We start from the raw sequence: 23,543 nt of genomic DNA, 5'->3' as shown, positions 1-23,543 counted from the left end.
CTTCTCCTCCCTGCCCCCATTCCCATCCATCTCGTTATTGCAGAACGCCCGAGTCACACTCGGAGAACGTCTCTGCAGGCGGATCCTTGCAGCCAGGAGCAAAAAGCCAGTTGAACCTCTCTGCCACTGGAGGGCCACCTGCGGCTCGAGGGCCACTCGCAGCCCATCGGGGTCGTACGGTGGCCTGCAAGACATTTGGTTTACAGTTGACCATGCGGAGGGCTGCCAAATTCTGGTTTCCATCAGTGTTATTTTTTCCTACCGCTGTTATGAAAGTGACACACACACAAAGCCAGGGCAGGTGAAGTGAGGTGGGTGCTGATGGCTCTCACAATCCATGTTGTGTGCAATGCGCTCCGTCTGCAGCCAATCAGCAGCTCCCCCCATACACAAATTCTAGGTACCTAAGTGCCGTGAACAAAACTGCCTTCCCCCAAGAGCCCATCATGGCTATGACAAGCTTGCGGCCACTCACACGGTCCGCTCCCTCATCTAGGTTGCCCGTTGCTGCTTTACACAATGCAGCGTCAGCTTCTAGGCTGACAATTGTTGCCAGTTTGCGCCATGCTCCTAAATAGACACCCAATCAGCTGGGGACAAGATTATGCTCAATCTAACGGCCTTCCCACAATTTCAGTTCAGGAGCAAAACTCACAAGCGCAGAAATTTTCAGACACATTCACTATATGGAGCTTTAAGGTGGGAGAAGACCACACTCAGGAACAAGAATAGCATCTCTAGCTCTTATGTTTTTCAGCGGAGATCTCAAACCACTTAGCAAAAAGAAGAAGAATCATTAACTCCATTTTCTATATGGGGAAACCGAGGCACAGAGCAGTGATGTGACCTGCCCAAAGGCACCCAGCAGGCTAGTGGAAGACCCCAAAACAGAAGCCACACCTCCTGAGACCCAGCCCACGACACTTGCCCATTTAGGGAAGTTCATTCAGCAATTAGTTTAAACTAGGGATGGGAAACTAAGGCCTAGGGGCTGGATCCAGATCTCAGGGCTCCAGCCCCCATCCTGCCTCGGAGCTGGAGCACACAAAATCTGCTAGCCTCAGCCCTCCAAGGCGCTGGTGTGCAAGGGGAATGTCTGAACGTCTCCTTTCCCCTTCTCAGTTAGGGGCGTCACGGAGGGCTTGCTTGGTTTTGCTTCTCACTTGTGTACGGCCCCCGACTGGTTTTTCTGTGGGTCAGTGGCCCCCTCCCCGAGAAAGGTTCCCTGCCCCTGGTTTAAACGAACGCTCGTGGCACCGGTAGACACCGGCAATTAATAGGATCATGGGCGGCGGGTGCCGGAGGCAAGGGAAGGTGTTGCCTTCCCCGACTGCCAAGTGTGGCCCCGCCCACACTCCGCCCCCTGCTTCAGCGTGTCTCCCGGGCTGCCCCTGCACTTCAGCCTCGCTGAGGCAAGGACCGTGCCCCACCCACCCTCCCTGTGCTCCGGGCTGGGGAGGCTCACACTGGGGCTTGTGGGAGAGGCGTGGGGGGGGGGTGACTTGGCTCCCACGGTGGGTGGGGCTTGGGTAGAAGAGGCAGGGCTGAGGGGGTTCACTCACAGCCCATGAACATGATGGGTTTCAAGTGGTATAACGGGAGATCATGGGGTGAAGCGGAGAAAGAAGCTGGCTAATTTCCTGAACTTGGAGTCAGCGGTAGAGGACTCCTCCTGGGGACATATGCAACTAGGCCCATCCCAACCCCTACCAGTGTGTGCCGCAGGGAGCAATCCCGCGCCGAGGGGAAGACGGGCTAGATGAGACTTCACAGGGCTCCTCCGTGGTGAACCATTCTACCCACACTGGAGATACGGAGGGGTTGTGACGCAGGCGCCAGACTGGGTCTGAGGCAACCTAGGTTCAGCTCTCGGCTCTGCCAGACGCCCTAGCGCAAATCGCTCCATGCCTCAGCGCCCTGTCTGTAAACACGAGTCATACTCCCTCTCTCTGCTCCAATTCTATTCGAAATTATTCCGGGCAGGGGCAGTCTCTTGCTTGGTCCCAGCTCCCAGACAGGGCTGTTATACAAGCAATAAATACAAGCGGATTATTTCCCCAACACCATCCCTTGTGACTCAGTGATTCTCTGAAAGCGCAGCACCAGAACAAAGTATCAGTGGGTCATTGAGTTAGTCACCACAAGCCCTGCTACTGAACAGAGCTCAACTAGGACTAGGTTCACGCCTCGCCCTCTCCCCGGCCTTCTCACCCTCGCTAATAAATACAGCTGATTTACAGCACCAGAGGGCAGGCATCCCAGGCTGGAAATACGTGATAAATGGAACCAAGACTATCAATGGGTTGGCCTCTAGCTCAACTCCAGGAGAACTTTACAGGGTTGGCCTGCACTGCTGCCTAGGGTCCAAAATGTCTCATCTTTACACCAGAAGGGACCACGGCAGGTGGCAACAGAGCAACGGGTACCCCCAAAACGTGATGCCAAGAGCTCTGACCAGCACCGGCCAGAGAGCCCCCCGACAGTACATCACGACAGCAAGGTTCTCCCTTCCCAAACAGATCTCTGTGGCAAGCTCTGCTGGGTTAGAAGCCTACCTGGGTACCAATGACAAGACTGCACGTTTCCATGTGGGACTGGGTTCATTGGCCCCCCATCGCAGAGAGAGGCTGCACTCTGAGGACTACCCATCACCATGCTGCCAGGCACAATGTCAGCGGAGCTGAAGATCTCTCTGGCCTGCTCAGTAGAAGACCATATGATACAGTTCTCTCCCCACCGACCCTCCAGAGCAGTGTTTCTTAAACTTTTTAAGATGGAAGAACACCAAACCTTTTTTTTTTTTTTTTTTGAGGAACACCAAGGACTTTTTTTTGCTCAACGAAAAGTGGCTGGGGAAAAGTTTTATTTATTAATTAATTTATATATTTTGGTTCAATAAAATGGGAAAGTTATTGAGGGGGGGAAGTCACCTGCTCCTTTGAACTCTGTTCTCCGCGGTATGCCATGGAACACAGTTTAATAAACACTGCTCCAGAGCCAGTGGAAAGGCAGATGTGTTTCCTTTATTATACGGTCGTGTTTATCACCCTGCACTGGGATCCCTGTGTCACATTACCAAAATGGAGGGAAGCAGCCAGATCGCTGCTGCACCCCTAGGTGGGGGTGTTGGCCCCAGAAATTGGTATGAAAGGGAGCCATGTGGGGTATTGAATGGGAGCTTGTTGTTTTCTGATCCTGTGTACACTGTTTATGTGAGTATATAATGTGTGTGTGTAGATCTGTAATCTGTGTGGAAGCTGAATATTTCTCTGAATGTGGTTAAGCATGGCTATGGACAGGCTGAGTAGTGAAGCCCTGTGGAACAATGGCACTTGATGGCCCAAAGACACACCTAAAGCAGGAGGGCGGAGACCTAAGAGCGGCCAGCAGAGAGAGGCTGAGGACCAGGTGACCTGCTGCATACAAGAAGAGGCCAGGAAGGAGGTATAAAGAGGCCATGTGGTCGATGCCATTTTGTTCTCAGCTCAGCACTTCATCCCAGAGGCAGCATTGCAGGGATTGAAGTGCCCGGAAGACCTGTGAACCCATCCTGATCGCAGGATGTGCAATAAGAACTTTTAAACCAGCAGCTGCAACATCTCTGCTAGAGCCTGCATCGAGAACTGGGAGATTCGGTGCATGTAACGTACTGTAACAACCTTACTCTCATGCTTTTCTTTCTTGTGATAATAAACCTTTAGCTATAGATTCTAAAGGATCGGCCCAGCATGATTTGTGGGTAAGATCCAGAGGGTAAATTGACCAGGGATCTGTGGCTGGTTTCTTGGAACCGGACAGAACTTGTTCGGGGTTGGTGGGATTGGGTGCTAGGACGCCCTCCCCCCACCTGTGTATGAGGCCCGGGGCCATCTGGGGCATGGATATTGCTGGGGTGTCGGAGGGGTTTTGCTCGGGAGGCTTCAGGCAGGCAGCTGAAGCGCTTTGTGAGACTGGTTCGTGGCCTATTTGGAGAGGTCACCAGTCGGGGGGGCTGTAAGGAGCCCCGGATTTGAGCAATTCGTCCTGAGCGGACGCCCTAAGCTGTGCCCAGACACGGCCCGGTCCGTCACACCCTGGCCTTGTACATGAATGTTTTCTTGGGGCCGACATCTGGACCAGTCTGCAACCCAGGGCTGAGCAAGATGCCGCTCAGGGGCCAGATGTGGCCCACAATCTGCCCCCTTTCTATTGATACCCTGCTGCCTGGGCCACTGAATTTCCAGGCGGTGGCTCAGGCTGCAGGATCCTATTTAAATGGCTCATGGCTCCCGGTCACAACACTACTCTGGCAGAGGCCGGAGCCGCGATGCCTTTAAATAGCCTCAGAAACCAGGCAACGGGGTAGCGTCAGCGCTGGGAGCCGAGCCGGTTGCTGTGCTTTCAATTCAAAGCCTCTATACCCCAGACAACGGGCGAGTCTCCGGCCCTGCCTCTTCGGGCCCCACTTCTTCCTGGGGGTGGAGCCCGTGACCACCTACTCATTCATTAAGTGCCCCCCCAGTGGAAATTATTGCCCACCCCTGCTGTAACCCCAACTCACCAGCCTCCCCCCTACCACAATTCCAGCCTCACTCCCCCGGGCCTGTGAGTAGGTAGCAGCTACAGATAGTCCTTGGGGGGCAGGGGCTTGCTGCCCAGTGGGGTAACAACCGGATGACAATCCTGCTCTCGCTGCGATCAGACACCTGGGCTGGGCCTGGCGTGGAGACGCCCCACAGGGACCTCTCCAAGCTTTCCCCAGCGCCATCTCAGCAGCCCCGGGATTCCCTGGCTACAGCGCTTGTCGCTAGGGTAGCTCCCAGTTTTCCTTGCAGGGAACCTCGGAGGGTCTCTGGCCCTGCTGCTGAGGTGAAGGGAGCAGCCTCCCACAGACATTCCCTGGGTCAAAGGGATGAGGCTGGTCCCACCAGAGGGAGTATTCACTGGAGAGGGGAGCAGACCAGACAGGGAGGACAAAGCCCTGCAAGCTATTGAGTGGTACCAGGGTCGCCAACAGCAGGGGGTGGGGGGGGGGACAAAGGGAGCAGTTGCCCTGGGGCCCAGCAATTCAAGGCCAAAACCCCAGGCCCTTTAAATTGCCGCTGGAGCACCAGACTGCTCACTCCCTGCAGCTCTAAGGACCAGGGGGAGGCATGCGTGGCAGGTCTCTCTGCCTCACCCCTTCCACCTGAAGCCCCACCCCTTCGGGAGCATGGCGCTGCCACCCCTACCTTACCCTGGGTCTCGTACAGGCCCTGGTGGGTACCCAGACCCGATGGGCATAGGCATGTTGGAACCAGGGACAAGGGAGACTTCGCTGATAAGGGAGCAGTAATCTGCAGTGGAAAAGAAGAGATCCGGGGGCAGGTAAACCCGAAACCAGCTCAAGGCTTCAGACCCAGACCTTGGGCTAAACGTCAGTCTCATTAATGAACGTAGAGACCGGGCAAATTCAGCCGGGATTCTCAGGTTCCACGCGCTCTACTCCCCAGGTGTAAGACATTGTTGTTTCGCACCAGTCCTGAGCCTAGATCCACACAGCTACAGCTGACACGGGCCAAGAGCAGTCCATGCAGGGAACAGGACCAGAGGGATGCTGTTTGGAGATTGGAAAGGGGTGGAAAATCCCCATCCGCCACCTGCGTTGCATCGTCTGACACTCAGCATCAGAGCCCGTCTCTTCTCCTCCTACATAGGGCATCCTCCTTTTCCTGCCCTCCCCCCCTTTCCTACGGCCAGGACTTGACCAAGTGGAACACTGGGCTTGCAAACCCACCTCCAAGCATCTTTTTTGACATCTGGATCACCAGGACAGGACAGTTTTCCAGGAGGTTTGAGAGAGAGATTGATTTACGAGGAAAACGTGACAGTCTGCTTCGTTTGTCTCCCAGTGCAACAGCGGAAAACAGGCATTTCACAAGAACGCAAACACACACATGCATACACGCCTCCGCATGAAACTCTCTGAATTGAAGCATATTGACCTAAAGCCAGTCCATAAAGACTGGTCTGAACCATTCCGCAATAAGCCACTGTCCCTAACATCACATCCATCTAAGGCAGAGAGCTTCTTGCTGACAGTCGAGTTTGACTCTTTCCTTCTCTCCTTCCATCCATTTTATTCTCTCGGTGTCCACAGAACCTCTATGACTTTGAGAGAAATGGACCGACCACCAATCCACCTTAGCGATCATGCAGGCTATTGTGCATTCTACATGTGAAATATAGTGCTGACGCCCGATTTACAGCAAGCACTTCAGAGCCTTAAAGGGACAGCTGCTGGAGGGACCAGTCCTAACACATGGGTTACCTGATGCCGTGCGGCTCATGAGCCTAAAGCAGGCAGGCACCCCTCGCAAATCCAAGTGACTGCAGAGAGGAGTCAATTCATTAAGGAAGACGTGCTGCAACATTTGCCGATAAAAGATCACAGGCAGATTTACATTCCTGCTAAATGAGTGTGCGTCTCAGTGCCTGGCATTCCGTTTGGCGTTTTCAGTTTACGGCAGGAAACAATATAGATCATATTTTGTCTGCCTTGTACACAACAGTTTAGTTCTGCAGATTATTTGCAAGCAAACCTGACCATGGCAGTAAGCTAAAGAGTATCTATTTGATCTGGTACCAGCAACACTTGAATTTAAAGCTCCCTCAATTTCAGAAGTCCACCCCAAGCCAGTTCAAAGTATTCAAACCATTTGCAAGCGGTTTTGACATGAAGCTTTTCTATACTTACCCGGGAGGAAGTGGTGGCATTATTGATATATGTCCTGCCCTATATTAAATGTGGCTGTGGAGTTATGTGCTTTTCCTGACTTCTTTTGACACAGGAGTTGATTGTAGCGTTGTGTGATTACGTCTGCATCTCTGAATCTTTCCTTCTCAGCTGGAAAGTCTCAAGTTCCAAGCTGGGATTCCCTCTCCACCCCCTTCCCACTCACTTAACCCTCCTTCTGCTGGCAGCGTTGAGTGAACACCCACAGGAAACTTTTGGGTACAGAGATTGCAGAGAAGGAAGGCTGAATTTCAGGGGAAAGGAAGATCACAGATGCACCGTTTGGGCTTAAAAAAAAAACTCATTCTAATCTTGAACCTTTAGGGATGTTTGTTATTGAGAATCAGAGATGTCAAGGGCTGTTTTTTTAATTGCTTGCTTTTGTCTTGAGTTGTATTTGTTATTAATCTGTAGCAACCCCCTCCCCTCTCCTCCCATTCTACGGGCTGCGACCCAGTGCTGGGTTGTGGATTGTTGGGCGCTGGGTCTCACTACAGAGAGAGGGATCAGGTGACCCGTGGGGGTGCTAAGGCAGGTCCCTGCCTGTCCTGGCAGTACAGACTGCACCGCATCCCAGAAGCAGCCAGCCCAGCTCCTAGGTGGGATGTGGGAAGAGCGCACAGGCTCCTTGTACTGCCCCTGCCCCGAGCATCTCGCTCCTCACTCCCTTTGGCTGGGAGCCTGCTGCTGGCTGCTTCTGGGTGCGGCATGGTCTGCGGTGCCATGAGAGGCAGGAAGCTTACGCCCCCTTCCCCCCCCCCCCGCTGCACCACTGACAAGAAGCCACTCAAGGGAAGCCCCCTCTTGCCCCAGCCCTGCTTCCCCCAAAACCGGAGCCCCCTCCTTCACCCCAAAGCTCCTCCTCAGCCCCACCCCGGAGCCCACCCTGCAGTCACATTGTTGGATCGTGGGCATCGACAATTTTCTTCAACTGGGTCACGAGAACAAAAAAGTTTGAAAGCCGCCGGCCTAGACCACCCCAAGCAAGCAACCGTGAACTGGAATTTATCACACTGCTGTTTACACTGGGGTGAAACTCCCCCCAGCCCGACTCAGGGAGGAACCACGCAGCCCCCCCGTCTCAAGTTTCATGGCCTGGGACAGGGCCACTGCTGCTGCCACCGGCATCTGGGTCTGGAGCAAAACGCTCTGTTAGTGGCAACCCCACACCCCTGCGCTGCAACAGCCTGTGAAGAGCTGGGGAGAAGACGACCCTTTGGGAGCATAAGACGCACGTGGGGGGAGGGGACTTGTGCACATGCCCAGCACGTTGGGGCTGACTTTTGCCCTCACAGGACAAACCTGAATGCTAGAGCGTCCACTGAGACACTAACCTCGCAGCCCCCCCCCAGAGACCTGGCACCAGACCCCCCCCCCCCCCCCGCAGCGCCATGCTCCAGGGCCGGCTGGAGTCAGGCTTAGGGACTGAACGGGACGTGGAAACTCAACTGCCGCCTCGTGGCGCGAGGGGCACCCGCCGGCGGCGGGGCGGCGGTTGAAGACGCGTGCGCTGCTGCTGCCCAGGTTCCAGCCCGACAGGGCCTAGAGCCAGGGATCAGCGACAGGGACTGGCTGCCCACGCTGAAGCCGGTTGCCTCGCCACCCACCCCCCGCCCGCCCGCCCTACTGCAGCAGAGCCGGTGTACCCAGCCACGAGCATGCGCGGGCCGCGCACCTAAACCGGCGGTTGGCTACGTGCCTGGGCAGGACATGGCGGGAGCGCGTCGTGAGTCCCGGGAACAAGCAGCTCAGCAGAGTGTCCCCCTCCCCCACCGCCTGCAGCGGCCTCCACACACGGGTCTGCCCAAGCCCCCTGGCCTGAGCCCCCGGGGGGAAGCCCCCGCTCCTCGCCGCACCTCGAGACAAGCCGGGCGCGAGGGCTGCCAAGCCACGAATCCGGGGGGGCCTCTGAGGAGGAGTCGGGTTTTACTTGCGCGCCCAGCGCCTCTCCTTGCCTGGGGGGGGGGGGGGGGGGGGCGAAAGGCACCGAGCGCGCGAAACCGGATCGGGCCTGAGCTCGTGGCCTGTCGTGTCTCCCCCTCAGATCCTAGCCCCAGCGAGGCCTCTGGCTCCCTTCTAAGCTGCCCGACATCTAGGGCAGGTGCCGCTTGCTGGTGAGGGCGAGTGGCAGGCGGGTTGGAGAAGAACAAGCCCTGGGGAGGAGCGTTCAGCCAGGCCCGTTAGGTGCTTCGGGGTGGAGCAAAATGGAGGCTGCATCCGCCCAGCTACAATCTGGAATGATCGAGGCTTGCACACAGAGAGGCCCCCTTAGACCATCCCGGCCACTGCAAGACGGTTCCCATAGACAAGCGCAGTCCCAAGGAGCCTGCTTGTGGCCCTGGAGGCTTCTTGCCTCAGTTTCCCTCACAGCAAAGTGATTATTCAAGTTTCCTGAGAACTAATTTCTTAAGCACCATCCACCTCCCCCCAAAGCCCCCATTCCCACCCATGGTGCTCAGGGTTTCACGGCCTTCCTCTTCGGGACTATGCCAATTCCATGGGTGCTCTGGGGCTGGAATACTCATGGAAAAAATAGTGGATGGTTGGCAGCCCCACAGAGGAGTGTTTCTCTCTCTCTCCCCCAGTGCCTCTTGCCTGCTGGCAGCCAGGTCAGCTCCCCCCACCACTTCCCACTGCTTCTCATGGATGAGCAGCACGCAGGAGGTGCTGGGGGCAGGAAGAGGTGGGGGATAGGCAGGGAGGAAGCAGGGGTGGAAAGAAGTCCGATGGGATGGGGAATTGAAGGCAAGGCCTGCAGGGGAGTGGGCGTTGAGAACCCCCCAGGATCCAAGTCAATGCTGATGCACCCCAGCCTACTCTTAGTCCGGTATTTTCGCCTCCTGTCCGGTTAAAAAAAAAACAGAAAATACAAGACACCTAAAATGTCCGGTATTTTCTGGGTTTTTCCCCTGGTGCCAGGAGGCAAAAATACCAGACACCTGGCAACCCTACGACACTCAGCAACTGGGCCCAGCCCCTGCCCCTCAGACCGCCTGCTTACCTGGTCCACAGAGAAGCTCCTTTTTGGCTCGACCAAGAAAACAAGATGGCAGCCAGCAAAAAGCCTAAAGAGCTGAAGCAAGGGGAAGCAATGCCTTCCCTGGGTTTTAGTGCTCAACCTTTCCCCTCTTCCTATCCCTAGTCTGACTCCGCATGCACTTAAAGGGGCCATGCTGTTTTAATGCTGGTTTTTTTGGGGGGGAGGGCTTAACTCTTGGGGTCCTTTTTTCTCCCCCTCAACTTTGGTCTCCCTTTTTTTTTCTGCTAACAGAATTTTTTCCCTGTTTTTTTTTGGGGGGGAAGGGGTGTTTGGTATTTTTGCAACCATCTAGCAACCCTAGCTGTATCCTGGTCGATCTCCTCCCCCACCCTGGCTCTTCCAGCTCCTTCCCTCTGACTGGGCTTGGACCCTTCTTTGAAGAACCCCCTCCCCCCATCACCTGACCACTCAACCCTTCCCAGGTGATTCTAATTACCCCAAGCCCCAGTCTGGGCTAGCTGGGTGAGAGGGGAGCCTGCCTGTTCTCCAAGGCCCCTGGGCCCAGGTCCTTAAAGGAGCAGTGTTCTGGGGTTTCCTGCACCAGCGTTCTCCCAGGAACCCACCTTTCTTTCTCCAAATGAAAGATTCAAGGCCTTTGTTTGCTCCCCCCAGACACAGGGGAGAGAGTAACTATCACCTCTGGCCTTATGGAGCTCCCTACAGGGCATGATCTCCGGTTTGCTCAGCCTCTGCTTGCATAGCCCAAGCAATGCGGTTCCAGTCCCAAGCTGAACCTACTCTGCTGCCCACCAGTCAAGCCCCAATCACACAATTGGAGCGGCACATCCCTCAGGCCATAAGTTCACAGACTCACTGAGTGTAAAGCCAAATAGACCCTTAGATCACCTCGCCTGGCCTCCGGTATATCACAGGCCATTTCTTTTCACTCCAGTCCCCCTCTATCAAACCCAATTACTTGTGTTTGGCTCCCACACGTGGTATTTGGCTCTCGCAGATTTCCACCAAGGCAGCCAGTGCTGGTTTGTGAGGCCGAGAACCCGCCCATGGTAGCTTTGACCAATGACTAACCCTCCAGCTATTCACTCTTGTTCTGCCTTGCTCGGCGAGATTAAAAAGCCCTTCAGCACCAGTGTTATCTTCCCATCAAGTGGACACACTGACCAAGTGGCTCCTAAGTCTTACCCTGTATTTAGCCTCCTGTCTGAGGACTCCAAGACAAGTGCTGTCCACAGTGCTCCCTAGTGGCCTGCTACTGCAGGCACCTTGCCTCAGTTTCCCTCTGAAGTTTAAAAAAAACCAACCCCCTCCCTTTGCAAGCAGAGTCATTACAATACTATTACCTTCCTCTTGGGGCCTAGTTTGTCCAGCTGCCCTGGTAAATTCGGGGTTTCACAGTCCTCCTGCTTGGGGCCTGGCCATGCCTGGGCTTGTGAACTCTCCCCTCAGAAGCTAGGAGTCTCATAGCCCTTCTTCTTGGGCAGTATGGGGCTGAGCTTTTCCCTCAGCAGCCTCCTGGCAGCTCCCTGACTGCTCTTCCTGCTGAGTCACCTCCCCCCCTTCAACTAATCAGACTCTTGAGCTTCCACAGCTGGGTCTAACAACCACACACACCTGACTGGGAGAGGGGGGATCCTTGGCCCAACCACTCTATAGACTCCTGCTAGCAGATCCTTAAAGGACCCAGAGACTAACTGCTCACGGGGACCATCCCTTCTGCCCCAGTGACAGCTTCCTGCGCTTCCCTGGACATGGAACAAGCCTCTCCCATCATCTCCTCCGGCCTTCCAGGTGAGTACCGCTCCACATACTGACTCATGTAGGAAAGGGCTAAAGGGGCTCAGATCCAAATGCCTCCAAAGCCTGGGGAAATGGAGACTCCAAAGCAAATGCTGTCAGTCAGGTGTAGGGTTGCCAGATGATTTCAACAAAAATACGGGGCACGCTTGCCATGACATCACAATCGACATTCCATCTTATTTAGAAAACACCCGACGTTTCTATTTTCTCAATTGGTTTCCCAAACAGAAAGCTCAAATACTGGACTGTCCAGTTCAAAACCAGACACCTGGCAACCCTAGTCAGATGCCCATCTATAGCACGTGAGCACAAAGCTGCTGTATGCACTCCCTGGACAGAGACCCTGGCAAAAGGGAGGGAGAAGCTGGAATACTTGGAGCCACTGGGGGCAGAAGGATTAGGACAGCTGGAATAGAGACATTTGCATATTTAAAGTGACATGACTAAGAGATCAAATTGCTGTTAAATAACAGCAGTTATACAAGCCAGACGCTCCCGACCAGATGGATAGCAGGGTGTTTGGAAACAGTTAGAGCGGACACAAAACCATACAGCTCTGCACCAGGGCCATCCATGCTGTCTGACTGTGACTCGTGTGGCACTGTTACGAGAGCGACCCTCCCCGAGGGGTGGAAAGAGAGCTGAGGGGCTGGGGAGGTGTCAGGGTGAAAATGGGGGTAGTGGGGAAGAAAGAGCAACCTGATTTTGGTCGCTCAGCTCCTAGATTGTGAGATCAGCTGCCCTCTCTGTGCAAGGTTATTTGCTATTTAGCAGCCTCTCATCGCCAAGAGAGATGTTGGGACGGTTTAATGTTGCTAACGGAAGCGGCTCGGGGGAAAGCCAAAAGGGGCGATACTAATAACGAATGGCTGGCACACACTTTCCAGCTGGGACTTTTCTCCTGGCTGTTGAATAAGCCAAGGAGCAAGAGAGCACTCTCCAGGCCCAAGGTAAAGTCCACAGCTGTTTGTTCCTGTTAAAAGCTCTTTGGCGCCAGTAGCCCATTGGGTTATGATTTATTTTATTTCAGTTTAAAGTAGCTGATCTAATTTCTCTGATAGGATCGATGCAATGACAATGGTTCTGTCTTTTCACTGGATTCAAAAATAAATATTATTGGCGGGCGGGTGGAGGATACCCAGCCAACGAGGGGGGGAAAAAACAGCATTTTTCAGCTAGAAATTGAATCCTCAGTTCTAAAGGGATAGGAATGGCTGTTCCAAATTCAGGCAACAAGGACATCTAGGCTGCTTAGGTGTGTGCTGAAAAAATGCCTGTTCAAATTCATACTGGCCTGCAGCTGTCCAGTTTCCAACTTCTCCTCGCTTCTTCCAGAAGCCTGCAGTAAATTGTAGAGAGTGCACAATTTAAAATAAGATTATTTTTCGATGCAAGTTCAGGAAAGATTGTTTTTCTCCCCTTTGGATGTGGCAATTGGAAACGTCCCTCTGATTTCCAATCACCTGTTCCAATTCCAGCTTCAATGTTATGATGCATCAACTAATCTGGGAAGCAAAGGCCAATGAATCCTAAATACAAATGGGACTTACAGAAGGATCTTGGCTTTAAAAAGTGGGGATCCAGGGGCAAGCAGTGTTTTTGTTTTCAAAAATAAATACCATAGATGTTCCAGATGTGACAACCAAAGTGGAGGTCTCTAGCTCATTAGCTGACCCCATGGCTAATGGTGCAGAGGTGCCAGGTTTAACTCACAATTTCCTGGCTTTTGTTGCTCTGTTTCACAACCCAGATTATTTAAAGACTTGTATTTTGTTTTAAAACGGGATGAAAAATTTGAAAGAGAATATTCCACCGAAGGTTATTTAGTGGATAGTGATTCAGATCCATTCTAGTCTGCTGGACAGTTTGCTATAACACTTACAAATATGCATTGTTTACCTGAAAACTAGTTGAGATTCTGGTTTTTTTACCCCCGGGTGTACTGGTTAACTGCAGTTTCTGTAACAATGAGCAAAACTTTAGTATGTTTTATTTATTTAAAGTTTTATGTATTTAAGCTCAAAAAACCAATTTTGTTTAAACAATATTGGAGAAGCATTTTTCTTTGCCAGTATCTTTTTCACAGAAATCAAGCATGAGAAAAGTTTCACAACTGGAATACATCTTGTTTTTAAAAAAACAAAGAACATGTAATATTTGCTCTTGATTAAGATTTCCCATGTAAATCTGCAGCTGAGAGCAATTTTTTTTGTCCATGTCCAGCCAAATATATCTTGAGGCAGAAGAAAACATTATTGAAAATCCCAGGGTACTTTTTAGAAAGAATAGGGGTGTTAACCCCAGTGTTCTGGCCAAATTGTAAATGGGTAATTACATTCCAACCACCTACATGCGCCTTGTATTTTCAATTTATTGCAGGATTCTTTACCTCTGTGTTTAAGTCTTGTTGTTGTTCATTGTTAGTTAATTGTACTTTTGTGGGGCATCAAGCATTTCCTATACATGCTCTCAACCTGTGTTGAGCTGAGAGATCAGGTACCTTAACTTATACCAACACATTGTTAAAGAAAAAAGAGGCCTCAATTTACCCCAAACTCCAGAGTATCTGAATGATTTTCCCAGTCTCATTCAAAGAAATGAAGTTTGACTGCAGATTGCTGGTCTAAAACAGAGACTGCAAAGTACTTTAGGATCCATTTGGACAAAAGGAGTGCTATAAATATAAAACCATTATTTCTCAGAGGAGCAGTTGTCTTAGTCTGCATCTGTAAAAACAACAAGGAGTCCTATGGACCTTAAAAATTAAGGACTTGTCTTGACTCTGGGAACTGGACTTGATGATCTCTTGAGGTCTCTTCCAGTTCTAGTATTCTATGATTCTAAGATCAACCCTGCTGCAATCAATCTTCCAGAGTTCGATTTAGCGAGTCTAGTTAAGATTTGCTAAATCAAACTCAGAGAGCTCCACCCAGTACTTCTGTGAGGAGAAAGGGAAGCTGATGGGAGTGTTTGCTCCTGTAGGTCTTATGCTGTGGGGACGCCACCAAGGTTGCCTAAAGGTAAGCCAACTCCAGCTACATATACCGAACTACTGAGTCTAGTGTACACCTTGCCTAAACAGATTTATTTCGGCATAAGCTTTCATGGGTAAAACCCACGTCATCAGATGCACCCATGAAATCTGTTAGTCTATAATGTGCCATAGGACTCCTCGTTAATATATTTTTGACATTGAGAAATAGTTGCCTCTCACAGCCTACATTTTTAGTATTTATACAGTTACAAATGCGACTGTATAAATGGCACAGATTGCCAAGAAATAATTGTCTAAAGTGAGATCTTGCAGTGATTTTTTTTAATGCTAGTTGCTACATTGCACTGTGAAGCAGATAGTCACTAAGGCAGTGATGCACTTCAGGTACTCCCTGGTTGAAGCAGGTATTTACAAGGGGGTGGGTAAGCATTCCCTACTTTAAAGGGATTCTAACAGGATTAACAAGCCTAAAATCAAACCGAAGGAATAAATTCTGCTGCTGTTTGGGTTACAGCAGACTGAGTGAGTCATTTGTCCATTCTACCTCTGCCACTTTTGCAGCACATAGTCGCATAGTGATAATCAAAAAGGAGAGATTGTTTTAGGCAGTTTAAATTTGGAGCTCCAATCAAAACACTTGAATACACTTGTGGCTTGATGCTTCCTGTACTGAGAGCCATGAACTGGTTTTGCCTTCAGGGAGAGTGAAAAGTTGTAGGTCTTCAGAGGTTCTCCCAGTCCCTCAACAAATTCAGTCCTAGGATGTGGAGATCAATCTCTAGAGCCCTGCATGGATACAAAATTGGTATCCACATCCACAAAAATGATCCTCAGATCATAGAACACTAGAATTGGAAGGGACCTCACAGCAGGACTAAGCATTGTCTAAACCATCCCTGACAGGTGTCTGTCTAACCTGCTCTTAAACAGCTCCAGTGATGGAGAATCCACAACTCCCCCTAAGCTTTATTCCGGTGTTTAGCCACCCTGACATGCAGGAAGTTTTTCCTGATGTCCAACCTAAACCTCCCTTGCTGCAATTTAAGGCCATTGATTCTTATCCTATCCTATCCTATCCTATCCTATCCTCCTCCTCCTTATACACCCTTTTAGATACTTGAAAACTGCTATCGTGTCCCCTCTAAGTCTTCTCTTTTCTAAACTAAACAAGTCCAATTCTTTCAGTCTGCCCTCATAGCTCATGTTTTCTAGACCTTTCATCATTTTTGTTGCTCTTTTCTGGACCTTCTCCAATTTCTTTCTTGAAATGTGGTGCCCAGGATTGGAACAATACTCTAATTGAGTCCTAAACAGCAGAAGAATGACTTCTCGTGTCTTGCTCACAACACTCCTGTTAATGCATCCCAGAATCATGTTTGCTTCTTTTTACAACAATGTCACACTGTTGACTCATGTTTAACTTGTTGTCCACTATAACCTCTAAATTCCTTTCTGCCGTACTCCTTTCTAGACAATCGTTTCCCATTCTGTATGTGTGAAACTGACTGTTCCTTCCTAAATGGAGCACTTTGCATTTGTCCTTATTAAACTTCATCCTGTTTACCTCAGACCATTTCTCTAGTTTGTCCAGATCATTTTGTATTATGACCCCTCCTCCAAAGCACTTGCAACCTCTCCCAGCTTGGTATCATCTGCAAATTTAATAATCGTACTCCCTATGCCATCATCTAAATCGTTGATGAAGATATTGAACAGAACCGATCCCAAAACAGACCCCTGCTAACCCCACTTGTTAAGCCCTTCCAGCATGATTGTGAACCTTTAATAACTACTCTCTGAGAATTGTTATCCAGCCAGTTATACATCCACCTTTTAATAGCCCCATCTATGTCGTATTTCCCTAGTTTATTGATAACAAGATTTAAAGTGGATATCCACAAATTTGCAGGGTTCTAGATACCATCATCGTCAGGACCTGACCAGTCCCAAATGAGAGAATTTGCCAGACCAGGGGAGGTCTCCTGCCACCCACCCCCCAACCTCATCACCTGCTGCTAGCAGGCTGCACCAGGCTGCTCCTCTCCCACATTTTATAGTGTTTCCATTTGTCTTCAGTTCTTACATGGGGACACATTACAGAATACCGGGAGGTGGTTCTCTACTCTTATCTCTGAGCTTAAGTTCTGAATCAACTTGGAACTTTCAGCTTGTGCACCATGAGAAACCAATAGCACCTGACAAAATTTGACCTGTTGTAGAAGTTTAAATGCAGCTACCTCAGTTTTCCTGTTACTTTGGCTTCTGTTGACAGGGCTTGGTCTCTCAGACTTTGCACCAGGGACTTCACTATTGCTTTTAGTTTTACACACAAGGTGTTCAGATGCACATCTATACGTATCAAATGAGGGCGGTCTAAATCAGCTGTTTCCACTCAGGAGAGATCTTGGAGTGACTGTGGAGAGTTCTCTGAAAGCATTTGCTCAATGTGCAGTGGAAGTCAAAAAAGCATCCGAACGTTAGGAACCGTTAGCAAAGGGATAAATAAGACTGTACATATCATAATGCTGCTATATAAATACACGGTATGCCTGCACTTGACTACTGCATCCAGGTCTGGTTACCTCTTCTTAAAGAAGATATATGACAACTGGGAAAGGATCTGATCCAGAAAAGCACCCATTTACCTCAAGGACAAATCCCATTGAGTTCAATGGAATTACTCTCATACTTTATGTTAACCACACACATAAAAGCTTTGATAGTGAGGATCATAGACCCCCTTGTTAGTTAATGGACAGACCTACTCTGGCTTAATGGGGTTTTGAATCAAGCTTCTAATGCTAAAAGATCTCAGAGCATTTTCATTATTACTGTAGATACAGTGCCAACAACATGGTAGGAATTTTAGACATGTGTGAATAGAAGTGGTGAAACCTGTCCCCTTTGTCAATGGAAAGAATCCTGTTGACTTCAAAGAGACTAAGATGTCACCTAAGGTCTCTGCCCTGAAAAGCTTAAAGTCTAAATATTATAAAATAATAAACCACTACTCAGGCCTTCTCTAGCCACAGGTCATAATGTGAGTTACTGACACAGCTAGGGCCAGAACTCTTCTGGTCTTACTCTGTTATAAATAGTTGCAGTCACGTTATCACACCCCCAGCAAAAGGAGTATGGTGAACAATCCAATTTTTTAAAAAATGCAGGATGTTAAAGACATTTTACAGTGAGGGAAACAGGCCATTTTCTTATGAAAAGACAGAGACTGAAAATAACAAGAGAGTCCTCACCCGAATGCTCCATTCCCACCTGGCCTGCTTACAGGCTCAAACCACCACCTCTTTGGACATAAACGAAGTGAAACCATGCTAACTAGGCTGCATGCAGAGCCAGGCAAACCGTCAGGCCTCTCAGATTTCTGGCCACTAGGGCCCATCAGGAACTAGCTGCTTTCTAGCCATTCAGTAAGTGATAGCCCAGCCTCAAAGAATTCCTAATCAAAAGACAGAGGCTAGGGGAAAGGTAACTTTCATCCTCCCTTGCCAAGAGCATACAGTGCTCAAATGGTTAATGGGACTCCCCTAACACCAGCTTTTGCCATGTGTTCTACCTTGTTTTTCAGTTGCAAAATGCACTGGGCATTCAACTCACAGCTCTACCAGGGAGCAAAAGAGAGAGAGCACTCTGTGTCTTACATGCACGTGTGCTGTGTACGCAATACAGCATGTTCACGTGTTGTTTTCCTCGGGTCTCTGAACAAGGAAAGGCAATACTTCCTGAGGGGGAGCAGAAAAGTTTCACCTCCAGAAGAAATAGGGTACGGGAGGATTATGTACCATTGTCCTCCATATCCAGCAACTTTACCTTCCCAAAATTCTTCAGTCATTCCAAATAGTGTGTTCTTATTCAACAGCCGCTCCAAAACATGCAGGAATCATTTCTCAGCTTCCCTCAACAGGTGTTTAAACATCACCTAGACTGGGAAGTACTAAAAATAAAACTGACAAGGAGCCATATTCATTTAACCTGTTGTAAATTAAGTTTTGAGAGACAACGGCTGGTAATTTGTATTGTACTTGTGCATCAGCAAATGTCCTAATGAAAAATGGGAACTTATAGTAAACTTAATACTTAGCAGGGATAATATTTGCAAGAAATCTTGGGAGTTGAGGCCTACCTCTCAGGAGGGATGTTTTCCTAAATTAAACCAAATAAAATGTGTGGCTATTTCTCATTCAGTAACATTTTCACTAATCTATAGCATGTTGTCTGTCAATAAGAAGTTAACTTATTCAGTTAAGAAAACCCAAACTGTATTTTTCTGATTTGCTCAACCATACAAGCAAGTCTGTCCTCTAAGCCAATAAAGATACTGCAACATTCCACACAGGGCTGGAAGCAGGAGTTAGGAGCTGCTCCAGAGAGAAGAATTCTGAGGAACTTTTATGTTTGGTTTAAAATAGTTTAATAAATTTACTGTGTAAGATGCAAGTTGCAGACTCTGAAGCTCAGAAAGGTTCACATTGGAACAAACTAAGTTCCAATGGAAAGCCACTGCAACTCCACAGACTATAGGTTAGGTTAACAACAGCATAATGCCTATTTGGTGAGTCCATACTAGACCCAGAAGGTCAGCTCAAGGTATACAAGTCCAGCTATGTAAATAATGCAGCTGGAATCCATGTACCTTAAGCTGAACTTGGTACCAGCTCCACAGCAGGAGGCTGACAGGAGCAAATGCTCTTGTTGGCTTCCCTTTTACCTTGCAAGGAGTAGGAGTACTGGAGCCGACAGGGGTGCCCTCCGCATTTGATTTAGTGGGCCCTTACTAGACCCACTAATTTGAACACCAGAAGATCAATCTCCACTACAGCAAGAGGAGATGTGGCCTAGCATTCGACCTCATCTTCCCTGTAGCCTTTGACTCGACTCTGAATTTAGTACTATGCCTTTACAGATAGCAGATATCTATAAATATTTCATAGCTACAGGGAGAAGGAAGCTGCACTGTTCATAAATACACATTTATTTGTTTCTTTAGAAATGCATAATTACAGCATTGATAGCCTTTTTTCTTTAGAAAAGTAGTTAAGCAACAATACAAATAAAATTGTTAGTCTTTTGCAAATACAATTTTTCATTACACTGAACAGAAATCACCAGCAAAAGGCTAATACTTGCAGTATGGGGGCTTTTCTTTTTTTTTAAACTTTTTTTTGTTGTTTTTTGTTATAAACACCATAGCAAATAAAAAAGCCATTTAAACAATGAAAAATATTTCAGCTTTTGATTTTCTATATGTGATAAAGCATGTACTGCAAAGCAGCAATGTATTGATAGGAGAGCTACGGACATTCAGTGGTAGGAGTCACCAAAGAATTGATGGGATGGAACATTAATTCAAGTTTTAATATTTTGATTGATGATTAGGAGGGTTTTTTTCATGGAGGGAATATTTTTTCTTTAAATACCTAAGGGATGACCCTATATATTTAGAGGGCCAATTCCTCAGCTGGTGGAAAGTAATGTAGAGTTCCACTGAAGTCAGAGCTGTGCTGATTCGCACCAGGTGAGGATCTAGCCATGTGTGTAAAAAAGACCAACAGAGTTATGATATTTACAGGAGATGTATATGAAAATGTCTGTTAGTCTGATGGTCACTTTTTTTCTTCTGTTGCACATGGGCAGCAACTCTTAGCTTCTGAGCGTGGTCACTGGCGTATGGATCTATGAAGCTTCCACAATTCCTGCTTTATTGTATCTGGATTGCTTCATGTTCTATCTGCATTTCTGGCTGGATAGTTGACTGAAGAGAATCTGTGGTCTATAAAAAGACATATCAAAATGAATTCATATTTTACTTCATATTAACTTCTCAATACAAGTATGTTAAAGAAGATGCTAAAAACAAGTCACTTAAGATATTTAATCTCTGCCCCACCCCTGACTTGCTGTGTGGCTTTCTAGGCCAGTTGCTCTACCACCTCCATCCTCACCACCTGGGAGAAAGGGATAATGTTACTTACCTGGCTCCCAGGAGTGTTGAGAAGACTGCTGAGTACATGTTTGCATAGCATTTTTGAAAAACATAAAGCTAATAAAATGTGAAGTGTTAGTACAACACTATCTCTCTTTGGATGCTAAACATTTCATTACCTATCTTTTGGCCACATATAAATCTCTATTTTAATTGCCAGATCTTCCTAATATGTCCCAAACTGAAAGAATGTCTTTGTCCATGAGCAGAGAATGTAGGAGAACCATTAGTGCCATTCTAAATTAAGAGTTTTGGTAAAATGCCATCTAAAATAAATAAAACACTTAGGAAGTTGCTCAGAAAATAAATTGTAAATCCCATTTTAAAAAAAAAGCTGGAAAGAATGACAGTTGGGATATCTATCTATCTATATAGATATATAGAGAGATAGAGATATATATCTATCACACACATAAAGAGAATATACTGCATAGTGTCACAAGGCACCTTTATTCTGGTATAACTCCATCCACACTAAAGGTTGTATCAGTACAATTATTTCAGCGTAAAAAAAAAAACCACACCCACCACACCTAACCAAAATAATTACACTAATCTAAAATGTGTGTGGCTTAAGATGGAATTTAAAATGGGAGCTTATGTAAATTTTACTGTGTACAATGGGCCCTTTTGTGTGCTTTTCCTGGGGTTCTCAGACAACATAAGACAGGCACATTTAAGTGCAATTCATACTTAATAAACAAGGTCAAATCAGAATAAAAGTACTGTAAATAATCCTGATGCTTCAAGGATGTTACAAGGAGGAAGAAGAAAAATTGTTCTCCTTGGCCTCTGAGGATAGGACAAGAAGCAATGGGCTTAAATTGCAGCAAGGGAGGTTTAGGTTGGACAGTAGGAAAAACTTCCTAACTGTCAGGGTGGTTAAACACTGGAATAAATTGCCTTGGGAGGCTGTGGAATTTCCATCACTGGAGATATTTAAGAGCAAGTTGGATAGACATCTATCAGGGATGATCTAGAATTCTAGATAGTGCTTGGTCCTGCCATGAGGGCAGGGGGCTGGACTTGATGACCTCTTGAGATCGCTTCCAGTTCTAGTGTTCTATGACTCTAGTCCAGTCAAGTGAGGCCTCCCAGTGAATATGGAGAAGCTCAGGGATTTGTGACAGATTCTGCATGAAGCAGGGGCGAAAGTAACTTAACATTTCTTACAGGTTCTGTCCTATTGCAACCCGGGTCTTTCAATAGCTTCTTGCTGGCTTTTGCCGCAGCTTAGTGAGCTCTTGCCAGAGCTAGGGTTGCCAGGTGTTCGGTATTGACCCGGACAGTCTGGTATTTTCACCTCCTGTCCGGTATTTTCTTATTTTTTTTCCTGGCCAGGGGTGAAAATACCAGACTGTCTGGGTCAATACCGGACACCTGGCAACCCTAAGTAATCGGGCCCAGTCAGCCCGCCCACTCCCCCTCCTTTTTTCCTCTCTTCCCCAACCTGGTTCTGCAAGGGAGCTGTCTGGTCCAGAGCAGGGAGAGAAGGCAGAGAGAGGGTTGCCAGATGGTTGAACCAAAAATACTGAACACTGCCACCGCCGCCCCCCCCCCCCCCCCCCCCCCCCCCCCCGACCCCTCTCCAAAAAAAAAACACCAGGGAAAAAATTCTGTGCCAACTGATGCTCTGGGAACAGGACAGGTGCAAGAGCAATAGAGTAGCAACACTGCCATTACAGGAAAAAAGACTTTTTAACGCCTGCTTTACTGGCTTCCTTTTCCTAATAAGGACAAACTAGCATCAATGCTTGGTAGGAGGGTTCAGAGAAAATAAGAGTGAAACATCGCTAATGGTTTTCCTACACAAACACTTTGCTAGAATGTAGTGGCTTATTCAAATAAAAATACTGTGAGGTTCAACTTGTCAAAGCTTTCTTCATAAATTAAGGTTTCCCTGTAAAATCAATTCTTGCCTGCTTTTGTGTGTTCTGTTGCCAATAATTACATGTAGCTACATTTTTTTCCCCTGTGGAAGTCTGAGTCATTTGACTGCTTATTTACTTGTCCTGTCTAGAACACTGCCAATTGGGAGAATAATGCTTACAGCTTGGCAATAGCTAAGCTTTAAAGCAGGGCTACTCAACACTGGAAGCTGCGGGGGCCACAATGATACTCACAGTACACGCCGAGGGCCGCAACTTATGTGTGGTTGCATATACATGCAAATATATGCAAATAGCTTCTTTCACACTGATGGGCATATATTAATAAAATGCAATATTTACCCAGTTTCCACCCACATGACAGCACCGTTAACGAGCAATGACAGTCCAGGAATTTAACTACTAAAACACGTATCAACAGAAGACCATTATATTGACTATTTTTTTGTTTTGACTCCCACCCACGAGCCACATGTTGAGTAACCCTGCTTTAATGCAACCAACTAAACATCTAAAAAAAATCTATAAGACAAGCACTGACTATAAAACCAAGATTCAGGCTATCAGGCCAGAAATACAAGACTGAAGGACCTGCAAGGGAGCTTGCCTTGTGTGGTTTCCCCCAGATTAATCAAAATGTGACACTCCCCCCACTGCCCCTAAATCAGGAGATTTCAATGAAAAAAAAAGTGTGCTATTACCACATTTTGTTCTTGCAAATTAATGTGTCAAGAATAATTAGAGTTTCTATAAATAAAGAATGCAATCAGGGCATGGAAGTATACCAACTACTTCTAGGCCCTGAATATGAGCCAGATCTCAACTCAGCTTTTGGACATGCAGATGCCATTTTGTGCCCATTGCTGATATATTAGTAGTTAGATGTGTAAGTACCTGATTTGTGAGCACAAATAACCAGTCAGACCTCCCAGTCATTAACACTTGGGTCTGAAATTTGAACTTGCAAGTACAAAACTGTGCTTGAATAAAAAGAAATTAATATTGAACATCAGGGCATTTGTCTCTTCTTCGGGTCAATTAAAAGGAGTGATTAATTTCAAAGGTGTCTCATTTCTGCCTCTAACTTTCCATGTGCAACCAGGCATCCA

General features: G+C 48.0%; 2 protein-coding genes across 5 annotated transcripts in view; both read right to left on the bottom strand.

Annotated features, from left to right (window-relative positions):
• The window catches only part of ZNF469 (zinc finger protein 469), a 545,453-nt gene extending 538,567 nt beyond the window's left edge, over positions 1 to 6,886 (bottom strand). For both annotated transcript variants that reach the window (XM_075939905.2, XM_075939908.2), the window contains exon 1: positions 6,716 to 6,886. The gene's annotated coding sequence lies outside the window, so the exon portion shown is untranslated. The remainder of the gene's footprint in view (positions 1 to 6,715) is intronic.
• A 12,630-nt stretch (positions 6,887 to 19,516) lies between these two features.
• Positions 19,517 to 23,543, bottom strand: part of BANP (BTG3 associated nuclear protein) — a 278,499-nt gene continuing 274,472 nt past the window's right edge. For all 3 annotated transcript variants that reach the window (XR_016350523.1, XM_075939923.2, XM_089781542.1), the window contains one exon: positions 19,517 to 20,332. Coding sequence is in view for 2 of the 3 variants with exons in the window: in XM_075939923.2 (XP_075796038.1) it covers positions 20,261 to 20,332 (72 nt within the window). In the remaining variant the exon portion in view is untranslated. The remainder of the gene's footprint in view (positions 20,333 to 23,543) is intronic.

The sequence above is a fragment of the Pelodiscus sinensis genome, chromosome 12 (genome assembly GCF_052426305.1).
Source record: "Pelodiscus sinensis isolate ZL-2025 chromosome 12, ASM5242630v1, whole genome shotgun sequence".
NCBI classification, from domain to species: Eukaryota; Metazoa; Chordata; order Testudines; family Trionychidae; genus Pelodiscus; species Pelodiscus sinensis.
This window is presented reverse-complemented; position numbering and strand designations above follow the sequence as displayed.